Below are 18,347 nucleotides of genomic sequence, written 5' to 3'. Positions count from 1 at the left end.
AGGGCTGGGCTCGGCACTGAGCCTAACCTCTGGCAGTGTTGATTCTCTCCTCTGAGCCGGGCCAGAGAGACTGTGCGAGGCCTTGGCTCACACACGGGTTTGCTCCCAGCACCTCCCGTGGTCCCACCACAGGATCCCTGAGCACTACACGGAGCTTCTCTGTGCCACCAATGGCAGCGCCAAGAATGATGAGGAGCATAGAGGGCACTTGGATAGCACACATGCCACACGTGTTGCCTTCTTCACTCCTTCCCAACACTCCTCATCTACAAACTGAAAATGCAAATCACAGTTTTGACAAACATAACCTGAAGAAGCGATTCCCAGTTGTGGCTTAGCAGAATCATCTCTTGTCACTGGTGATTTTCAAGTGTCGTGATCACACAATTCTCAAATTACAGTCTTAACTTGGCATTTAAAAATGCCCCCTAGAAAAAGTGACTGGTGTCACAAAATGAAATACTAGTAGCCGTAGCAGTTATCAAGAAAGATAGGAATCCTCACAGCAAAAGAAAAGGGGAAGTAGAATATTGACATTTAAGAAGGAACTGGGTAGGGTCTGAGAAACAGAAGCGTTTATTCTCCAGGGTAAGGGGTAGCACGAGCGTAGTCAGGGTTTTCAGGCTGGTACGATAATGAAGGTCACGGCAGTCGCTCTTACAACAAACGGAACATGGAAGTTTCAGGTCCATCACAAACACAAGAAGATTGCTATGGAAGTAGAAGGTGACTCTTCGCTCTTTGAGAAAGGAAAGTAAGTTCTGCCTACATTCTCAAAACTATGACACTTGGCTAATTATAAGAGGATGCAGTAAAACAAATCAATAATGGGCCAAGATATCTCCAGACTAAGATGATTTCTCATCTCAAATTTCCAACAGTGAGTCGACTGAGTCCACGTACCCATAGGGCTAGATGCTATCTCTAAGCACCCTCTGTTGGGAGACATCTGAATTTGACTCTCCCTGGGCACACAAACAGCACGAATCACAATTTCAGGTTGTGTTTGAATTTGGGAAGTAGAGACTGCCAGGGCTTCCTAGGTGCAGTGCCAGCTGCCGTGCCACCGTGCGGGTGGGCGCAGGTGCCTGGACGCTGGCAGTGGCGGTCAGCACGGGGTATATCGGGGAGCAGACGAACTAAAATTGTTCTTCTCACTGAATTTACAAATGAGACAAACGCGGTTCTCACAGAACACACTGCAGAACGTGTTAGCGGACGAGAGTACAGGAGGCCAGCCGTCGTCCACGCCGGGAAGTGGACGGGCTCGAGGGCTGGTCAGTTCTAAGGAGTAAAGGGACCTTAGGGTGTGGACAAAGGAAGGATCAGGCAAAGGATTTTAAGAAAGGCCAGAGGCTTAGGTTTGGTAAGGAAATCTTCGTGCTTCGAAACAGGAAACAGAAACCCTGTGGGTGAGGTCATAGAGCACAGCAGCAGGGAAGGAACAGGAGAACTTACGGGACCGTTTATCCCTCAGGACAGACTCTCTTCCCCACCTGAGCACAAATCCTTCCTGTGACCCAAAGCGAAGTGCTCTGGTCTCACACTGATGAGACGGCCAGCGAGCTGTGGGCACAGGGGTGCGTGGGGGCGCGTGGGGGCACGTGCACCTCTGCCTCGCGCCCAAGACGAGTGTGAGCACACCCTCAGGCAGTCAGGGCCCAGACCCCAGACCCGGGCTCTGCAGACTGGAGGAGCCTCCTGCCTTCTTGCGGCAAACAAAACTCCACCAAGAATTTGCATCTTATCAGCCGGAGAACAAGGGCCTGTGGCCACAGCCTGGCTGGGAGAAGCCGGGTTCTTAATGAAAGCAGAAGGGACTAAGTTTAGAAGGTTCCAGTTTCTGTTCTGCCAGGGCAGAGCTCTCTCTGCCTTCCGAGAAGCTTCCGGGCTTAGGATGGACCATGAATCTGTCACCTGCCTGCTCCCTGTTCCTTCGGTCTTCCCTAGAGGGCTCCCGGGACCCCCGCCCGCCCCGTCAGGGGTGCCTGCCCCTCGCCTGGCCGTCCCTGACTCTGGGGGGACAGGAGGGTCAGTGGTGCCTGCACAAAGGCCCAGCCAGCAGGCCGAGGGCACTCCTCTCGGCACCAGTCCCCCTGGGTCAGGATTAGAATACGGGGCGGCACGGGACCGTGTGGTGCTGGGACGGAACCTGGGTTGGCTGCGTGCAAGGCGGGTGCCCGTTCACGGTCCCGGGCCCCCGGGCTGGACTGCTTTGGTTTGCTCTGTTTGGGGGCCAGCTGGCAATGCTGAGGGCTTACTCCTGACTCTGTGCTCAGGGGTCCCTCCTGAGGGGCTCGGGGAACTTGTGACCTGCTGCTCTACAGCTCTGGCCCAGTCGGTTTTAATTGAGTCACCGTGAGATGGACCCTTACAAAGCTGCTCACGATGGGGTCAGTCACACAGTGTCCCGGCACCCGCCCTCCACCTGCGCGTTTCCCAGCACAGCGTCCCCGGGTTCCCTCCTGCCCCCCTGCACCCCCCCTGCCCGCCTCTGGGGCAGACACTTGCCTTCTTCTTCCTCTCTCTCCCTCCCTCCCTCTTTCTCCCTCCCTCCCTCTCCCTCCCTCTCCCTCTCTCCTCCTCTCTCCCTCTCTCTCCCTCCCTCCCTCTCTCCCTCTCTCCCTCCTTCCCTCCCTCTCCCTCCCTCCCTCCCTCTCCCTCCCTCTCTCCCTCCCTCCCTCCCTCTTCCTCCTTCTCTCCCTCCCTCCCTCCCTCTCCCTCCTTCTCTCCCTCCCTCCCTCCCTCTCCCTCCTTCTCTCCCTCCCTCCCTCCCTCTCCCTCCCTCTCTCTCTCCCTCTCTCCCTCCCTCCCTCCCTCTCCCTCCCTCTCTCCCTCTCTCTCTCCCTCTCTCTCTCCCTCTCACCCCCTCCCTCCCCCTCTCTCTCTCACTCTCCCTCCCTCCCCCCCATTCTCCTCACAGGCACTGAGGTTGGCAGTGCTATTACTGAACCGGTACCAAGCATATCCCTTGACCTCCTTTCAGCACTCAGTTCTTGTCCATCATTGTCACTGTGATCCTTTCTCTGTCTGAACTCTGTGCTGGACTTTTTTAAACAATTGAATCACCGTGAAATAGAGCATTGTGAAACTGTTCACAATGCGTTTCAGTGCATTCAGTCACAGTGTTCCAGCACCCGTTCCTCCACCTGTGTGTTTCCCAGCACCAGTGTCCCCAGGTTCCCTCCCCCCCAAACCACTCCCACCCCAGCCTGCCTCTATGGCAGGCATCTCTCTTCTCCCTCTCTCTGCCCCCTCCCTCCCTCCCTCCCCTCCTCACTCTCCCTCTCCCCTCCTCTCCCTCTCATCTCCTCTCTCTCCCTCTCCCCTCCTCTCTCTCCCTCTCCTCTCCTCTCTCTCCCTCTCCCCTCCTCTCTCTCCCTCTCCTCTCCTCTCTCTCCCTCTACTCTCCTCTCTCTCCCTCTACTCTCCTCTCTCTTCTCCCTCTCTCTCCCCCTCTCTCCCTCCCTCCCCCTCCTCACTCTCTCCCTCCCTCTCCCCTCCTCTCTCTCTCCCCTCCTATCTCCCTCTCTCTCTCCCCCCTCTCTCCCTCCCTCCTCCCTCCTCACTCTCTCCCTCCCTCTCCCCTCCTCTCTCTCCCTCTCTCTCCCTCTCTCTCTCCCTCCCTCTCCCCTCCTCTCTCTCCCTCTCTCTCCCCCTCTCTCTCCCTCTCTCTCTCACCCCTCTCTCCACTCCTCATTCTCTCTCCCTCTCCCCTCCTGTCTCTCCCTCCCTCTCCCCTCCTCTCTCTCCCCCTCCGTCTCCCACCCTCAGTATAGGCATTATGGTTTGCAATATAGATGCTGACCGACTGTCACCTATATCCCTTTACCTACTTTCAACACTCAGTTCTTGTCCAAAGTGCTCATTTCCAATTACTGTCGTCATAATGGACCCTCCTCTATCTTAACTACTCTCCATCCCCCACACCCTTGTGGTAATTCCCAGCCTCTGACCAGTCCTCCTGGCCCATTTTCCTGGCTGTGCTTGACTTTTAATTAGACCATTTTGTTTTAGCTCTAACCATTCAAACAGACATTCCAAATATTTTCACTCACACTTAAATACAGTTAAAAACACAAGAACTATGACAATAGAGAATTTTATGAGGAAACAAAGGTTGTACTAGGAAAATAATTTCTAGTCAATATTTTCAATACCCAGTGATTTCTGGAAATTAAAGTATAACTTTTGGTTTCAAAAATGTTTAAAATAGCTACAAACTGCCTATGCCTAAAATTAGGAGGAATCAAAATTTATTATATTTGTTTTTTTCTGAGAATAGGTTGAGATCATTTAGGTTGGGGGCTGGAGCAATAGCACAGCGGTTGGGCATTCGCCTTTCACATGGCCAACCCAAGTTCGATTCCTTCACCCCTTTCGGAGAGCCCGGCAAGCTACCGAGAGTATCGAGCCCGCTCGGCAGAGCCTGGCAAGCTCCCCGTGCGTATTGGATATGCCAAAAACAGTAACAATAAGTCTCTCAATGAGAGACGTTACTGGTGCCCACTCGAACAAATCGATGAGCAACGGGATGACAGTGACAGTGGCAGTGTTATTTTCATTGTACATTATATGGATGATTATAAAATAAACAGGTCATTTAAAAACTGACATGCTTTTAATGCATTAAGCATTACATTCAGAGAAAAATACTTCCTACTAAGGGCTATATTTTCTCCTAAAAGCAATGCTAAAATAAATGTACCTTTATTAGAAGTATTTACTTTAAAATATTATTTTTTAGGAGAATAGGTTGAGATCATTTCAGCCCCAAGACCTCTAATCATCCGCTTTACTGGATAAAACTGCGTGGGTGGTCGTGCGAGAGCGCCCTATCCTGAGGGAAACCGGAGGGAACCAGCTGCTAGATGGACCCTGCCCCAGGCTGTTTTCACTCGGGGCACCCCAGGGTGGGAGGGTGAGAACCCTCCCCGCCCCAAGGGACCCAGACCTGGCAGCCGACCTTCACTACCAACCGCCGCCACGCTCCAGCCGCTTTCTGTCCTACCCATTTTTCATAATTACCACACCATATTTGATGGAGTTCAGACAGTAGGCAACTAATCATAGAGTAATATATATTACTATATAGAGAGTTATGATATATGTATATATGTATATTCATTTGTCTCGGGGAGCCCAGCAAATTACTGAGAGTATCCCACCTGCACGGGCAGAGCCTGGCTAGCTCCCCGTGGCGTATTCGATATGCCAAAAACAGTAATGATAGGTCTCATTCCCCTGACCCTGAAAGAGCCTCCAATTTTTGGGAAAGACAAGCAAGGAGAGGCTGCTAAAATATATATATATATATATATATAATACATATATATGCATATATATATATTACTCTCTATATATACAGTGATTTTTTTAGGGAACGACTTCAAGAATAACATAGTAGCAAAGTATTTCCACACATATCCATCTGCATGCCATGCGCGGATAATTTGGTAGAAGCAGAACGTTTCATTGATCTGTCTGTCCCACCTCGATTCTGAAACATGTTCTCATAGCTTGAGAATAAGGCAGCTTACCCGTCTCACTCCCAATCAAGGGCTGATTTGCAAAATGCTTGACAAAATCATTCAAAGAGGAGAACTCATTGAAGCCAAATTTAAAAGAATATCCGGTGTACTCAACATGAAAGTGCTTCACAGAGTCCTTTGCCCTGAAAGGAAATGAAGAATGTTTGAAGTTATGTGGCAAATCTTTCTGGACCCTCCTCAGGCCCCTTCTCCAAACCCAGCACCGGGCTGGAGGCTTGGCCTGGGTCCCTGCAGCCCGGGTGCCCCTGGGAGTGATCTCCGAGCCCCCTGGGAGTGAATGAAATAACACTTAAAAATGTATTAATAAATTATTTATTATAGTAGCACTGTAGCACTGTCACCCCATTGTTCATCGATTTTCTTGAGTGGGCACCAGTAAGGTCTCCATTGTGAGACTTGTTGTTACTGTCTTTGGCATATCGAATACGCCACAGGTAGCTTGCCAGGCTCTGCTCTGTGGGCAAGATACTCTCAGTAGCTTGCCGGGCTCTCCGAGATGGGCAGAGGAATCGAACCCGGGTCGTCTGTGTGCAAGGCAAACACCCTACCCACTGTGCTATCGCTCCAGTCCGTTTATTATCGTAAATGTCATAATTTATTTTAAATATTTATTACAATAAAGTGGGCTGGAGTGATAGCACAGCAGTTGGGCGTTCGCCTTTCACACGGACGACCCGGGTTCGATTCCTCTGCCCCTCTCGGAGAGCCCTGCAAGCTACCCGTGCGTATTGGATATGCCAAAAACAGGAACAATAAGCCTCTCAATAAGAGACGTTACTGATGCCCCCTTGAACAAATCGATGAGCAATGGGATGACAGTGACAGTGACAGTGACAATACAGTGGCCTCTGAGCACCACTGGGGAGCCCCCAAACCAACACACAGAAAGCCCAAGAGAAACGGATTGTCCTGGCCGAGGCCTTGTGAGCCACCCACGGCCCCTGAGAGCTGGGCTCCCGGGCCGCCCTCAGCGCCCCACGCGGCCGCGGCCCTCTCTGTCCCTGACCCCCGCGGGGGTGAGGCTGGCTCGTGCCTGCCGGGAAGCAGGAGGCCCCCACCCCGCGCTTCTGCTCCCACTCCCGGGACGGCCAGTGCGTGTCGGGGCCAGAGGGCCCAAAGGGCGGCCCTGCGCGAGGGAGCCTCTGTGTGACCTGCGCCCTCTTGGGAGTGTCCCAGGCCAGTCCACACGGACCCTCCCCTCCCTGCATCTGCCCCAGCCATGGGTCCTTGAGGCTCAGGCCCTGTCCAGTCCCAGCCACTGTGCATGGGCCCAGCAAGGCTGGACGCCCAGGGGACAGGGACACGCTGGGCAAGGCTGGACGCCCAGAGGAAGGGTGACAGGTGCCGAGTCCGAGTTGCTGCGTCTTCCTGTGGACGGAGGCAAGGGAGACTGAGGGTCCCCGTGGCTGGTGGGTGTGGCTCACTGGACGTGGGCAGATGTTTGTGACTGTCTGGGTGTGGCAGGGCCGCAGGCCCCACCCACAGGGCCCAGTGCTCAGGGAGTCCCAAGGCCACGGGGTGTTACTCTAGGACCACCTTAGTGGTGGCAACCCTGTCCTGTGGGGTGGGGTCTCACTCATACCCCTCCTCACACACAGGGTCCCCAGAGCAGGGACAGCCACCTGACAGACAGAGGCAGGGACACCCGCCTGACAGACAGACAGAGGCCGGGCACCCGCCTGACAGACAGACAGAGGCCGGGCACCCACCTGACAGACAGACAGAGGCCGGGCACCCGCCTGACAGACAGACAGAGGCCGGGCACCCGCCTGACAGACAGACAGAGGCCGGGCACCCGCCTGACAGACAGACAGAGGCCGGGCACCCACCTGACAGACAGGGCGAAGAGGCTGGACTGGTCCTGGCTGTCTCGAAGCAGGTAGCTGCCGTCGATGCCATTGGAGAGCAACAGGGCCTCGGCTGCGTGGCGTGACAGGGCTTTGTGGTACCACCTGGGGAGCAGCACCCGTCACTCGGCCGCTCACAGCGCTCCCACCCCCTCTTCCAGGCGCCCGCAGAGCCCCCTGCCGCCCCCCACCCCAGCCACTGCTGCACTCCCGGACCTCAGGCCAGGGCCCAGGGCGGGCACTGAGGGGTCGTGTAAAAGGGTCAAGTCAAAGGTCCCTTCGCCCTCTCGGCCTCTCTCCCACCCCCTGCCACGCGCACAGCAGGAGCCGTCACAGGACACGCCAGGGCGTGGAGCCACACACAGCCCGGAGCTGACACAGGAGAGGCCACGTCCCTGGGATGGAGCCGGTGTGCGGGGCCCAAGGTCCGCGGGAAGCTGAGCCGTGAGGCAGGAGGAGGCCAGAGGGGCAGGTGGCTGAGAGGGACCGACGCGAGGCTCAGGACAGGCGGGTGCTGGGCGAGGTGGTCCTGCCCGGCCGGGGCGCCCAACACTTGGTTGAACCGGCCTAACGTCCAGCTGCCACTGGGGTGTCCTGAGGGCGCCCGGCCACTGTGAGGCTTCGCCGAGGCCGGTGTCTCTGGGGCAGCCGGGGACGGCCTGTGAGGCCGAGGGCCGAGAGCAAGGGACACGGCGAGGCACAGGGAGGGCTGGGCGGCTCAGTGAGCTCTGCGGGGCTCTCGGCGGGGGTCTCAGAGACACCACGCGGAGTCCCTCGAGTATGAAACACGTAGAGAGCACGGGCCGGGGCAGGCGGCACAGGGAGGCCCCAGCGCCCACACTGACCCCTGAGCCGGCCAGGAGTGAGCACTGAGCACTGAGCAGGGCCCAAGCCAACAGTAACAATAAGACTTTCCTGACAATAAGGAAACTTATAGTAAGACTAAATGTTTGTGACAACCCCCCCCCACACACGCACACACACATGCACACGCACACACACACACACACACACACGCACGCGCACACACACACACACACATGCACACGCACACGCACACACATGCACACGCACACACACACACACACGCGCACACACACACACACACATGCACACGCACACACACACACATGCACACGCACGCACACACACACACACGCACACACACACACACACACACACACACGCACACACACACCCCACTCAGCGACGCGCCATCAGTTCGGGAAAGTGGGTGATACCCTAAAGGCCTTTGCTCTCGTCCGTTACCTCAGTGGCCCTGAGACCGTCCCTCGTCCGCTCCTTTCTGGGCCTGCGGGTTCCCCCAGGGGTCTCCGAGCTCAGCGCTGCTCGCCTCACTGCCGCGGGCCGCGGGCGGGCTTGCGTGAGCTTCGGGCAGTTGCCTCACATCCTGCTGACTCACCCCAGTCTCTCGCAGCAGCGCCCAGGTGAGGGGCTTCTGCCTGGCCTGGCCCCCAAGGGTGGTTTAGAGAACTCAGGAGAGGAAGACCCTGCTCACAGCTGCCAGCAATCAGCCGGTTCCGCTTCCCGGCCCCCCCAGGGAGCCTGGCAGAGCAGAGGCCTCGGGCCCCTCCAGCCTCCCTGGCTTCCCGTGAGGGTGAGGCCGCGGTGTGCTGGCTGTCTCTCCGTGAGGCATCCTTCCTATCTGTCAGAGCGCTGCCTCCTCCTCAGGGCTCTGTGACTCCTCTCTCCCTCTCCCTCCCTCCCTCTCTCTAGGATTCTGGACTCTCACGCTTGTTAGAGTCCTGTGACTCTTCTCTCTCTCCCTGTCTCTCCCCTCCCTCTCTCTCTTCCCGCTCTTTCTTCCTCTCTCTCTCTACTAGTGTTCTGTGACTCTCATACTCATTGGAGTTCTGACTCTTCTCTCTCTCCCTCTCTCTCCTCTCTCCCTCCCTCTTTCTCTCTCTCCCCTCCCTCTCTCCTTCTCTCTCTCCCTCTCACTATCTCCCCCTCTCTCCCTCTCTCTCCTATCTCCCTCCCCTCTCTCCCCTCCCTCTTTCTCTCTCTACCTTCCTCTCTCCCTCTCTCTCTCCCTCACTCTTTCCCTCTCTCTCCCTCCCTCTCTTCCTCCTCTCTCTCTCCCTCTCTCTCTTCCTTTCTCTCCCTCCCTCTCTCTCTTTCTCTCTCCCTCTCTCTCTCCTGTTCTCTCTCTCCCTCTTTCTCTCCTTCTCTCCCTCTCCCTCTTTCTCTCTCTCCTTCTCTCTCTTCCTCCCTCTCTTCCTCCCTCTCTTCCTCCTCCCTCTCTCTCTCCTCCCCCCTTAGGGTTCCTTACCCTGCCCAGTGCCAGGGCACTGGTGGTAACGGTGTCCCCTGCAAAGCCTTGGCGCTATGAACATGCTTCTCAGCGATTTGGTTCATTTTCCTGAAACTAAAACCCCTTCTATTTCTACCTTTCAAACAGAAAATAAAAACCTATTTTTTTCACTTCTTGTTTTCCCCCAGAGAAGCCGCTCTTTACAAGAACTCGAAGCCCGTTGTTCCCTCCTGCTCGTCCCCAAGGCCGTGCCAAGGCTGCTCACTGGGCAGGTGCTCACAAAGGGGACATTCTGCCGGGCTCTGGAGGTCAGGGGGCAGCAGCTCCTCTGGAGAGATGCTGGCGTCACCCTTCCGTGACAGCCGCATGCCAAGAAGCGCCGTGAAGCACGTCACTCACGTCACCCAGCCCGGAGACTCGCCCGGGCGCGCAGGGGCCGCAGCCCCGTCACACGGCCCGGTGCTCGCAGACGCTGACCCACCCGGCTCCCCATCTTGTTGACCGTTCGGTGCCTCTGTCCTCCAGAGAAGCTCTGGCCCTTTTGGAGTCAGCTCGGGCACAGCCTTCTTCATGTCTCCTTTCACACAAGTGCGCACGCACACACACGGAGAAGCACAAACACAAAGGACTAGGTGTTTCAGGGCACACCACACTGTCAGTTACGCTTCCTTCCTGTTTCGCTCTTTCTGGTTTGGGGCACGCCCGGTGGTGTTCAGGGCTGACCCCTGACTCTTCGGTGGGATCACTCCTGCAGTGCTCCCAGGGCCGTCCGTGGCTGCAGGCATCAGACGGGGCTCAGCTGTGTGCAAGCCGAGCTGCCCCCCCGGCCTCTCCCCCACCCCGCGCTGCTTCTCACCACAAGTCGGGTCCCTAACTGCACACACACGTGCCCCCGCCCGAAAGGCTGCAGAGACCCTGTGAGCTGCCGGGGCCCAGCCCTGTCCCACAGGCTCCCTCTCGGGCGGGTGGCCGAGGGCGCCAAGACAGAGACGACATGTCCGGTGCCCTGAGGGGGGCAGGTGACTGCACCCTCAGAGCCAACTGGCCGCAGTTTGCTGGGGCTGGAACCGGCATTGAGGAGAATGGGGGCAGCGTGATCGGAGAATGCTCCCGGGAGAGGAAGCTGCGTCCTCGGGGCGTGAGGAAGGGGGTTCCAGAGGACGGGCCTCAGCAGGGGCATGTGCTGGGGGCGAGGGGGTCAGAGCACGTCCCCCAACCTCCCGCTCCTGCCGGCCACCTGGGACCAGTGGGCCGGTCATGGAACAACGCTGGCCTCTCGGTACAGCTCCCCGTAAGGGAGTTTCCGTAGGATAACACGGTTGGCCCTCTCTCCTCGCCCTTCCTCTGTGGCCGCAGGGAGCCTAGGTTTATGGGGTCACACCCATCACAGTGCTCCGGGGCACTCCCATTCCTGATTTTGTCTTTCACCTCCCCTCTGTGCTCTGCCTCCCTGTCTGTATCCCCAAGTCAGATCCTGTAACTTGTGAGGCTCAGCTCTCTGAGGACTCTGGGCTTTGTCTCTGTGAGTGAAGCCTTGCTTTTTCTCTCTCTCGTTGGTCCTTGGCACAGTTTGCTTCAGAGCACTGTCCTTTTCCTCCAGGCACAGGAAGACAGTGAATGCTTTTGTAACTTGGCGCTAACTGACCCTGAGTAACATTCAATCCTGGGCATCTGTCATATTTACTTAACGTTAGCCTCAGTTGCCCTTAGTTCTTAGCACCCCAGAAGCAGGGTCCTGACGAAGGGATTTGGATGGACCCAGGGCAAGCTGTGAGCTACTTGGCATCAAGAAAGGCCAGGCCAAGTGCCATAAAACTTATAATAAGTTAAAGAGCATGGTTGTGGACGAATTCTGTCATGACCCAAAGAGAAGTGATTGGACAGGGACCCTGCTGGGGTTAGGAAGGACTAACCTGGCCTGAGCACTGTAGTCTGGGATCTATAGCCAGATGTTCCCAGGAGAGCCACCCTGTAAGCTTAAGATATTACTTACTGTGTCATACAAAATGACTAGACAGATTAGTAAGAAGTAAATTTAAGGTGTGGAGCAAGGAAAGGAGAAACACGCCTTTAGACAGAATCCAGCCTTGAGCGGATCTCCTAGCGGGGAGGAGACCTTGGTCTAGGAGGCTTCCGGAAGGAAGGGAAGGACTTTCCGTGTGCCGGTTGTGCTAATCTCACGTGGGTGTCGTTGTACTCCCCAGTCCCGGAGCTGGGCTGTTAACTAAAGCTGGGGGGATGGGAGGGGCAGCGTAAGACTGGGTTGGGGTCGTGACTAAGGCTGCGGGACTGGGCGTGGAGACTCCCAGCCCGAGGGACGGGAGACACGAACGGGGGCTGGAGGAACTGGAACGGGGCACAGAGACCGGAGCAGGGCGCGGGGAGGATGGAATTAGCGGCGACCGGAGCACCCCACCTGCCTGGCACCCTGTCCCCTCGTTCACGTGTCCACTGGCGGCAGCAGCCGGGGTGGGGAGGCGGCTCACGGCCACAGAACACACACGCGTGTGCCAACATTTAAAAAAAAATATTTTTTTTTTTGCTTTTTGGGTCACACCCAGCGATGCTCAGGGGTTACTCCTGGCTCTGCACTCAGGATTACTCCTGGCGGTGCTCGGGGGACCATATGGGATGCTGGGAATCGAACCCGGGTCGGCCACGTGCAAGGCAAACACCCTACCCGCTGTGCTCTCACTCCAGCCCCTGAGCGAACATTTTTGAGAACACGCTTCCTAGAGCTCCCGCCTGGTGGGGGCCACTTTACTCCAGCTATACAGACACCTAAGGGTGCCCGTTTCTCCCCCTGGCCGTGGGGAGCGGTGGAGCTGCTCCAGCCGGGGCAGGGGAGAGGTGGAGGCAAGAACAGAAAGCCGTAACAGCCCCGAAGCACGCCCCACACCAGCAGAAACTCTCCCGTCAGAGGACTGGCTTTCTTTCTTCCCTTACGTCCTTTCTTCAGGGCCGGAGAGAGAGAGCTCAGTGGGTGGAGAGCGGGCTCTGCACGCTGGAGCGCTGGGCTTGGTCCCTGGCACCGCACCGTCTCCTGAGCACTGCCAGGAGGCCGTGAGTCCATCCCGGCTCCACAAACCACGAGAGCAGCCCAGAGAGAGCAGGAAAGCAGGAAGACGCGGCAGGAGCCCCCCACACTTCCCCCCGCCCCCCGAGTGCCACCACGTGTGACCCCCGACAAACACTCAACACTGACCCCTCCCACTCTCTGCTCTGCGGACGAGCCTGAGGCCTGCGCCAGGACCCTGGCCCGGCCACGCGGCTCTGGCCTCCCGCCCCGCCTGCCCGGGGCTGGCCCCTGGGCACTCGGAAGCCGCACTGAGGGCACCAGCCTGCGGTGGCCAGGCTGCCTTGCCCAGAGGCCTGGTGACGCGGGAGGGGAGGGGACAGGCTCTCTCCGCGCAGCCCCCCATCCTGAGCGAAGGCTCAGGGGTCTCAGATCTAGCCCCGAGTTGCTGGCTCTGCCTGAGTCAGGCCGTGGCTGCCGTGCAGCAGAGCAGGGATCGTGTGCGGCGGTCACTCTCCACAGGGACGAGGGCCCGCCCCAAAGCAGAGGCTTTGCAGAGGTGGAGAAGGCTTCGCAGTGGGCGGGGAAGCCAGGTGCCCGCGGCTCGGGCTGCAGGGGTGAAGCGGCAAGCTGGAGGCACCCAAGCTCTTCTGTGGAAGTTAAGGCCCAGCTGAAGAGAAACAGGATGGCAGAAAGGGGCGTCTGTGGGAGTGGAGACCAGGAAGGACCTGTTCTCCAGGGGACCTGGGACGAGAGATGGGGACCCAGAAACCAAGTACAACGTGTGTATGTGTGTGTGTGTGTGCATGCACGTGCAAGAAATGGAAAGAGCATGTGTGTGAGAAGAGAACACATGTGAGCATGGGTGTGTGAGAATGTGAGTGTGTGAGAGAACATAGTGGTATGTATGAGTTTCTGTGAGAGAACACAGTGAATGTGTTCATGAGTGTGTGTGTGTGTGTGTGTGAGAGAGAGAGAGAGAGAGAGAGAGAGAGAGAGAGAGAGAGAGAGAGAGAGAGAGAGAGAGAGAGCATGGTATGGTGTCTGAGGACACGGTGAATGTTGTGAGCCTGTGGGTATGTGTGAGGCAGAGCAAGGCACAGGCTGGTTCCAGGGGCCTCACTGCAATTCACCGTCCCCAGTGAGGACAGAGAAGCCTCTTCACCTACCCAGGGGCCGGGATTATCTGAGACACTGAGCTGGTGGGGATGGGACCTACCAGGTGACTTTCAAAATTCATGACAAAGGGCGGGAGCGACGGAACAGCAGGTAGGGTAGGGCTTGCACGCGGCTGACCTGGGTTCAATCCCCGGCATCCCATATGGTCCCTGAGCACCGCCAGGAGTAATTCCTGAGTGCAGAGCCAGGAGTGACCCCTGCGCATCACCGGGCGTGACCCCACCCCAAGAACACTGACATGAAAAGCCACGGAAAGAACAGAGCAGTGGAGGGGCCGCCCTGGTCTGAGGAGGATGAGGGGGCCCCTTGGGTCTTCTCAGTTTCTGAGTTTGAGCACTGGCTTTGCTTCCCTGTCATTTCTCCTGCGTTCAAGGGGCCAGGCCCTGGTTTGGGCCCGCCTGTGCGGTGGCCCCTGCCCCAGGGTCGCGGGGCCTCGGCTGGTCTCCGGAGCTGCGCTCGTGAGTGGAGCAGGGTGACCCCCACCCCCCCCACGGCTCCGCGACCCACGTCAGTAGGTGCAGGCAGGCGTCACCAGGAGGAACAGAAAACGGCTGCAGAGGGGGGTCTGGCGGGGGAGCCAGGCGTCCCCACCTTCCGCTTTCAGCCCGGAGGGGAAGAGAGGGGCCGTCTGGGCACCCCTGAGCCCCCCAGCGCCCCCCCCAGCCCGGCAGGGGGGGAAGGTGGGGCCGCAGCATTCGCGCACAGAGGGGAGGCTCAGAGCCTCCTTTGCAAAGGCCGAGGCGGGCAGCACCCCGGGGTGGAGGCCCACCCGGGGCAGGTCCCACCGTGCACCCGTGTCCGTGCGTCATACATGCAAAGCACCGGAAGAGGCCAGCCAGGGGCAGTGACCCGCAGCCAACCTGTCCCTTCAGCTCCGGGAAGGGTGCGCCTCAGTGGCGGTGAGGCTAGAGCCCTCGGCTTACGTGTGAGCACAGCCTTGGCAGCCCATTCCAGAAGGTTCCGGTGGAGGCAGAACCCAGTGGCTGGAGCGGGGGTGAGGGAGACGCAGATAGCAAAAGGCCCAGGGCCGGACCCAGACACTCGGGACTTCACTGGCTTGCTCCTGGCTGTCCGCTTGGGACTGCGGCCTCTCGGAGACTTCAGCGGGGGAGGCGTGTCCCCGGGAAGGGCTCGCCATGGCCACCTGTCTCCGGAGCCACTCAAGCGCGGCGTTCCGGGTTCGACTGGACGTGTGGAGAACAGCTTGTGGCCCCATGAAAATGATGACATGCAAATCCTGGGGTCCAGAAGCCCTTGGCTTGAGCACTGACAGGGTCACTGCAGGGTCACTGCGGCAGGAAGGTCAAGGCCACAGAGCCACGGTGCCCAGCAGCCGGCCTTGACCGAGCCGCTGCGTCTGATCCCCTCTGACCGCCTCTGACCGGTGACGGCCAGCGCCCAGGCGGGGACGCACTAGTGGGGGCTTCAGGCGGTGGCGTCTCAGCCCCCTGCCCTGGCCCACAGCCCCACCCAGCTCTTTCTTGTTAATATTGAGACTGGGGGATATGTTAAAAAGGAATTTTTAGTGTACTTGGGGGAGGATCACCAGTAACGTCTCCTTTGTGAGACTTGTCACTGTGTTTGGGCATATCGAGTACGCCACGGGGAGCTTGCCAGGCTCTGCCGCGCGGTTACTGGTGCCCGCTCGAGCCAATTGATGAGCAACGGGAGGCAGGGCAGTGCAGTCTTGGAAGATGATAGCCGAGCAGACAGTCCGAACAACCTGGCGATCCCTAAGGTCCTATGTGCCAGGTCCCCGGGCCTGAGCTGCTCGGAGAGGCTCCCCCTCCGGCCAGGCTCCCCTTCCTGCTCCTCCTGTGGGAACTGCTGCCGGCCTTTCGCCTGCCTGCGGCGGCCCCGCTCCTACGCCCCCCACCCAGCCCGTGTCTCCTCCCAGTGACCTGCTCCCGGGCTGCGGCCACCCCTCTGGTTCCTGGCTTCTGGCTTGGCCCCTCTCGGCCGGTGCTCTGGCAAGAGTCCCCCCAAACACAGGAGCAAGGAGCAGTGGACGGTTTCCCGACCACTGTCTAGATTCAGCGCCAAGTCTCGGGGGAAAGAAAACAATGTCTTAGGCTGACACTCACTACAGGGGTCAGCACAGCAGACCTGCACACGTGTGTGTGTATGTGTGTGCGTGTACACGTGCGCACAACATGCATACATGTCCCACGTGTGGACTGCAGCTCGGGGTTTAGCTCACACACCTATGTGTTCTGGGGCTTGGAGAAAATCAGGCACCAACCAACCGAATGCATGAAACCTCGTCACCCACCAAACACTTTGTCCGTAAATACCCAAACCACTAACATTAGACTCTACCCCTTTAAAGAAAAAAAAAACTGTTAGAAATCATTTTTAAAATTAAGTCACCTAAGCCTGGCACCCTTAGGGGGTTCAGGATGGTTCAGTGACTAAAAGCACCTTCCTGACAGGCTCTGGTCTGACTCCTCAGGCACCCAAACAAGGTCCCTGGGGGCCGGCACTAACTGGGCCGTAACACAGTACAGAGGACCGTACACACACAGCCAGGGGATGGACACACACACACAGCCAGGGGATGGACACACACACACAGCCAGGGGACCGTACACACACAGCCAGGGGATGGACATACACAGCCAGGGGATGGACATACACAGCCAGGGGACTAGACACACACACACACACACAGCCAGGGGACTGGACACACACACACAGGCCAGGGGACTGGACACACACACACACACAGGCAGGGGATGGACACACACAGCCAGGCGTGCAGCCCCCACCTAAGAGCAGCCGTGCCCCTCAGCACCCCCCACTGAGCCGCCCGGCCTCTGTGAGCCCCACAGTGGAAGGAGCAGGGCCGGGGCGTGTGGCAGCCCCTCGCCAGCTGCCGTCACCACAGCCGCAGCGGGGAGGGCGGGGCGGAGGGGAAACGTCCAGCACCTCCCGCCTCTCCCTCACACAGTCGCTTTGTGCCCGGCGCTCTTAGGAGAGGAGCAGGTGGGCACAGGGCGCGTGTGGCAGGACTCAGCCCAGGGGCCAGTCTCCGTCCAGGCTCCTGCCCGCGGCGGCGAGCACAGAGACCACGTTCCCAGGCAGTGCGGGGCCACAGCAAGCACCGGGCTTCAGGACCTTGGTGGGTCTGTGGGAACGGCGTTCCCAGGAAGCTTCCCACCACACACTCGCAGCAAGTGGGTTTCGTCCCGTGGAGACGGGTCTCGACGAGTCTGCCCCGCACAGGTGCTCCAAGGCCGAGCCAGGCCAGCTCTGGTGAGTGGCTTTGGCTTCGGGCTCGGAGCGGGACACAGGCCCCGTCTCCAGGATTTGGCGGTTGGCTCTCCAGGTGGATGCCCCCGACCTGGGAGGCGCTGGCCGGGGGTCTGTCCTGTGAGGCACCAAGTCCCAGGGGCCACGGAAGCCCCTCCCACCGGGCGAGACCTCCAGTTTGGGGGTCTGCAGCGTGGCACCTGCACTCCTGGGCTGGATCGGCCCCCACACGGGGAGGAGGGTGACCTGGGCAGGACGCGGGATGGTCCCCGGGGTGTCTGTCCAGCAGAGTTTGCTGGACGGCCTGGCCTTGCCAAGCCCCAGCCCACAGGCCGGCCTTAGCGCAGACTGTGGGACACCCTCTGGGCGTGGGGGGTGGGCTGGGGGGCTCAGCCTCTCCTGCCGGACCCGTCACAGGTCAGCTATGCCACCTGCCTTACACAGGCCCCAGGCCAGCGGGGGCCGGGAGGACAGGCAGGGACAGGCAGAGGGGTGGGGGCAGGAGGGACGGCAGGATGGCCAAGGGACGTGAGGGCAGCAGGGGCAGCAGGCCGGCCGGGACGGCCACCTGAGCGGGGCCCGCGGGTGGGGGGTGCCCACGCGGCCCGGCGGCTCTTACCCCAGGTCCTGGAGCAGCGCGGCGTCTCCGCCCCCATCCGCGTCCCGGAGGCCTGCCAGGTCCTGGTCACTCATGTCCCCTTCAGGAGCCCTGGCTCTGCCCATCCGCCTGCTGGCCCAGGCCGGGTGCCCGGCTGCTGCCTGCGCCGTCCACGTCTTCCTGAGCGCACAGCGGGCGCAGGGCCCCGAGCACAGAGGAAATGAAACTCCCTCTGACACGCCCCTCCCGGGCCCAGCACCGTCAGGCAGTGAGGAGCCGCCACACCCCCAAGTATGTGCCCAGGCCCAAGGGCGGGAACTGCAGACACCTCTCCTGGGGCCGCCAACACACGCATGCGCGGACACACAGAGAGGCACACACACAGGCACACACACAGGCATGTGCACACAGGCACGCACACACTTGTACACACAGGCACAGACAGAGGCACACACACAGAGGCACACACACAGGCATGCACACACACAGGCATGCACACAGAGGCACACACACACTTGTACACACAGGCACACACATAGGCACACACACAGAGGCATGCACACACGCACACACAGGCACACACACACAGGCACACACACACAGGCACACACATGGGCACACATGGGCT

General features: G+C 58.9%; 1 protein-coding gene across 1 annotated transcript in view; it reads right to left on the bottom strand.

Moving 5' to 3' along the window:
- DAPP1 (dual adaptor of phosphotyrosine and 3-phosphoinositides 1) overlaps positions 1-17,845 on the bottom strand; it is a 31,349-nt gene extending 13,504 nt beyond the window's left edge. The window contains exons 1-3 of the mRNA XM_012934761.2: positions 17,741-17,845; positions 7,382-7,504; positions 5,541-5,674 (exon numbers count right to left, since the gene is read on the bottom strand). Coding sequence (XP_012790215.2) covers positions 5,541-5,674; positions 7,382-7,504; positions 17,741-17,844 — 361 coding nt within the window. The 5' untranslated portion in view covers position 17,845. The remainder of the gene's footprint in view (positions 1-5,540; positions 5,675-7,381; positions 7,505-17,740) is intronic.
- Positions 17,846-18,347: the final 502 nt, after the last annotated feature.

This window comes from Sorex araneus, chromosome 6 (genome assembly GCF_027595985.1).
Source record: "Sorex araneus isolate mSorAra2 chromosome 6, mSorAra2.pri, whole genome shotgun sequence".
Classification (NCBI taxonomy): domain Eukaryota; kingdom Metazoa; phylum Chordata; class Mammalia; order Eulipotyphla; family Soricidae; genus Sorex; species Sorex araneus.
The sequence above is the reverse complement of the archived record's forward strand: the minus strand, read 5'-3'. Positions and strand labels throughout refer to the sequence as shown.